Genomic DNA, 2,500 nt, shown 5'->3' with positions numbered 1-2,500 from the left:
ATGATGATGATGTTACGCTCACCCAGCTCCATACATCTTTAGATGATATCCATATCAAAGTTGTCTAGGATCATTTTCCTAACACGTCGTTCCACAATGGCGATCTCTGTTGTATTTCGATAACCATCTTCTCATGGTTGATTGTGAAATTCCAATTCCATAGCCGTCATCTTTAATAACTTATCGATAGATACAAGAAGAATTCTTTCCCCAGCTTTACGAGAGTGGAACCAATAGAGATTTCGTATTATATCGTATCGTTTCGTATTGTTTAACAGCCTAATATGTTTTAAAAACCTTTAAAGGCTCTGTGAAACATTCATGCACAGACATTTTTTTTTCAAAGTTATATAAACAACCTTCAATGTTAATTTGACAATATTGAGTACACAATCACTATTTCAAATGATTTAAAACTAGAGAATTCATATGAGTCTTTGGTAATTGCGACATGATGTATATAATGTGATGCAAACTACTTAAGTGGTAAGTTTATAACAGTTAAAGCGAAACGTTATAGAGCAGTATAATTAGGTGCCCCAAACGTAAACAAAGGTCTAGAAGCACATGGCAAACCACATGTTCCTGTCTTGACAGCTGAAGTTCCAATGAAGTTCCAATATAGAAAAAAAATAACCTTTAAAATTTGGCTGTTAGGTGGCAAAAGAAACACATATTCATAAATACTCGATCATGCATCAAATAATGTCTAGATATGGATATTTTATGGAACAAAAGGTACAATTTATCAAAAGTTACAGTCTATCTATTTTTAGACCAGAGCAAATTATTGCGCTGGTGTGAACAAAACGAGAATTATTCGGAGCCTGATTTTCAGAATAATTTAGTCTTATATTATTATTTCTGCAACTGTTAGATTTTATGTAAACATATTTTCAATACTGAAAGTGTATTGCCTACAACTCAAACTACAAAATTGGGAGACCTATATTGTGCGTAAATTTTTCCGGTCCCTCACGAAAATCACTAGCAACTTGTTATTGTTTACGTTTGGGGCACCTAATTATACTGCTCTATTATTCGGAAACAAGAATGGCGTGAACTCATAATCTCAAGCCGGAAATACAGTGTCAGCACGAGATTTAATTGGAAAAATAATGAATTCATCTCATACTACTTTTTGTGGTGCGTAACTTGTCTACATATTTAATAGTGTAAAATCTCTAATTGTATGACAGTGACAGCGGTTTTAGAGTGTTTTTATTATTGATCTTTAAGAAGAAAACTTTTTAGATATGGCATCAAAATGGTCCAAAACGTATATTCAATTAAGATAAATTGAATCAGAGGTTGACAAATCTCTACAACTTTTGATAGACGGACAGCTGAGAAAAAAACCCCAGAAAAACACGCGCCATTAATAAAAAATCTGACGATAGTAATAATAATAATAATAATAATAATAATAATAATAATAATAATAATAATAATAATAATAATAATAATAATAATAATAATAATAATAATAATAATAATAACAATATTAGTAATGATAATAATAATAATGATGATGATGGTGATGATAATGATGATGATGATGATGATGATGATGATGATGATGATGATGATGATGATGATGATGATGGTGATGATGATGACAATAATAATAATAATAATAATAATAATATAATAATAATAATAATAATAATAATAATAATAATAATAATAATAATAATAAAAATAATAATCATAATTATGATGATGATGATGATGATGATGATGATGATGATGATGATGATGATGATGATAATAATAATAATAATGTATACTTACATAGAATATAGATCTGAACATTCCATCCTTACTCATAAATATGTGTTTGACTAGGGCTTATATTGTTATTAGTTGCTAAGCTGCTGGAAGTTGTGGACTGTAAAAAGCAATAAACAAAATGACTATAATAGCTTCAAAAAGAAGAGAAAAATACCAAACACGGAACGTTTCGGGTTCAAAACATTCGTGCATTCGTGTTTTTACTGTTTTATTTTTGTTGTTGTTGATGGGCATGGCCGGAGAAGGGGTTTGAGTCCGAAACGGTCCGTGTTTGGTATTTTGTTCTCTTTTGAAGCTGTTATATTTATTTTTGTTTATTACACGTTGTTTTGTGTTGCAGCTTATTCCATTACCATCCCTTTCGAAGCAAGGTTCCAGAAATGTAAGGAGAAAGGAAATCAAGACAAGCAGTTGTCACATCCCGATGACTGTGGCAAGTTTGTCGCTTGTACAAATGGCATTCCCGTTGCGATGGCATGTCCCACGACTCTTGGTAAAGTTCCCACACCCACTCCCATGATGTTCCACACGTCTGTTATAAACTCTCTTATTCTTTTTTAACACCATTTTAAAATTTAAAAAGTTAAATACCTTTTATATAGCTTGTCCAGTTAATGTGGTAATATAATATTACTTAAAAGCTTGTACACCCCAATTAATATTCAGATATATATAAATATCCACTAAATGTGCTCAAAGCGCTTTA

General features: G+C 30.9%; 1 protein-coding gene across 1 annotated transcript in view; it reads left to right on the top strand.

Moving 5' to 3' along the window:
* Positions 1-2,500, top strand: part of LOC144979197 (uncharacterized) — a 14,314-nt gene that overhangs the window by 3,586 nt on the left and 8,228 nt on the right. The window contains exon 2 of the mRNA XM_078925807.1: positions 2,135-2,287. Coding sequence (XP_078781933.1) covers positions 2,135-2,287 — 153 coding nt within the window. The remainder of the gene's footprint in view (positions 1-2,134; positions 2,288-2,500) is intronic.

The sequence above is a fragment of the Berghia stephanieae genome, chromosome 9 (assembly GCF_034508935.2).
Source record: "Berghia stephanieae isolate SIO BIC M18660-M18661 chromosome 9, UCSD_Bste_1.3, whole genome shotgun sequence".
Classification (NCBI taxonomy): Eukaryota; Metazoa; Mollusca; class Gastropoda; order Nudibranchia; family Aeolidiidae; genus Berghia; species Berghia stephanieae.
This window is presented reverse-complemented; position numbering and strand designations above follow the sequence as displayed.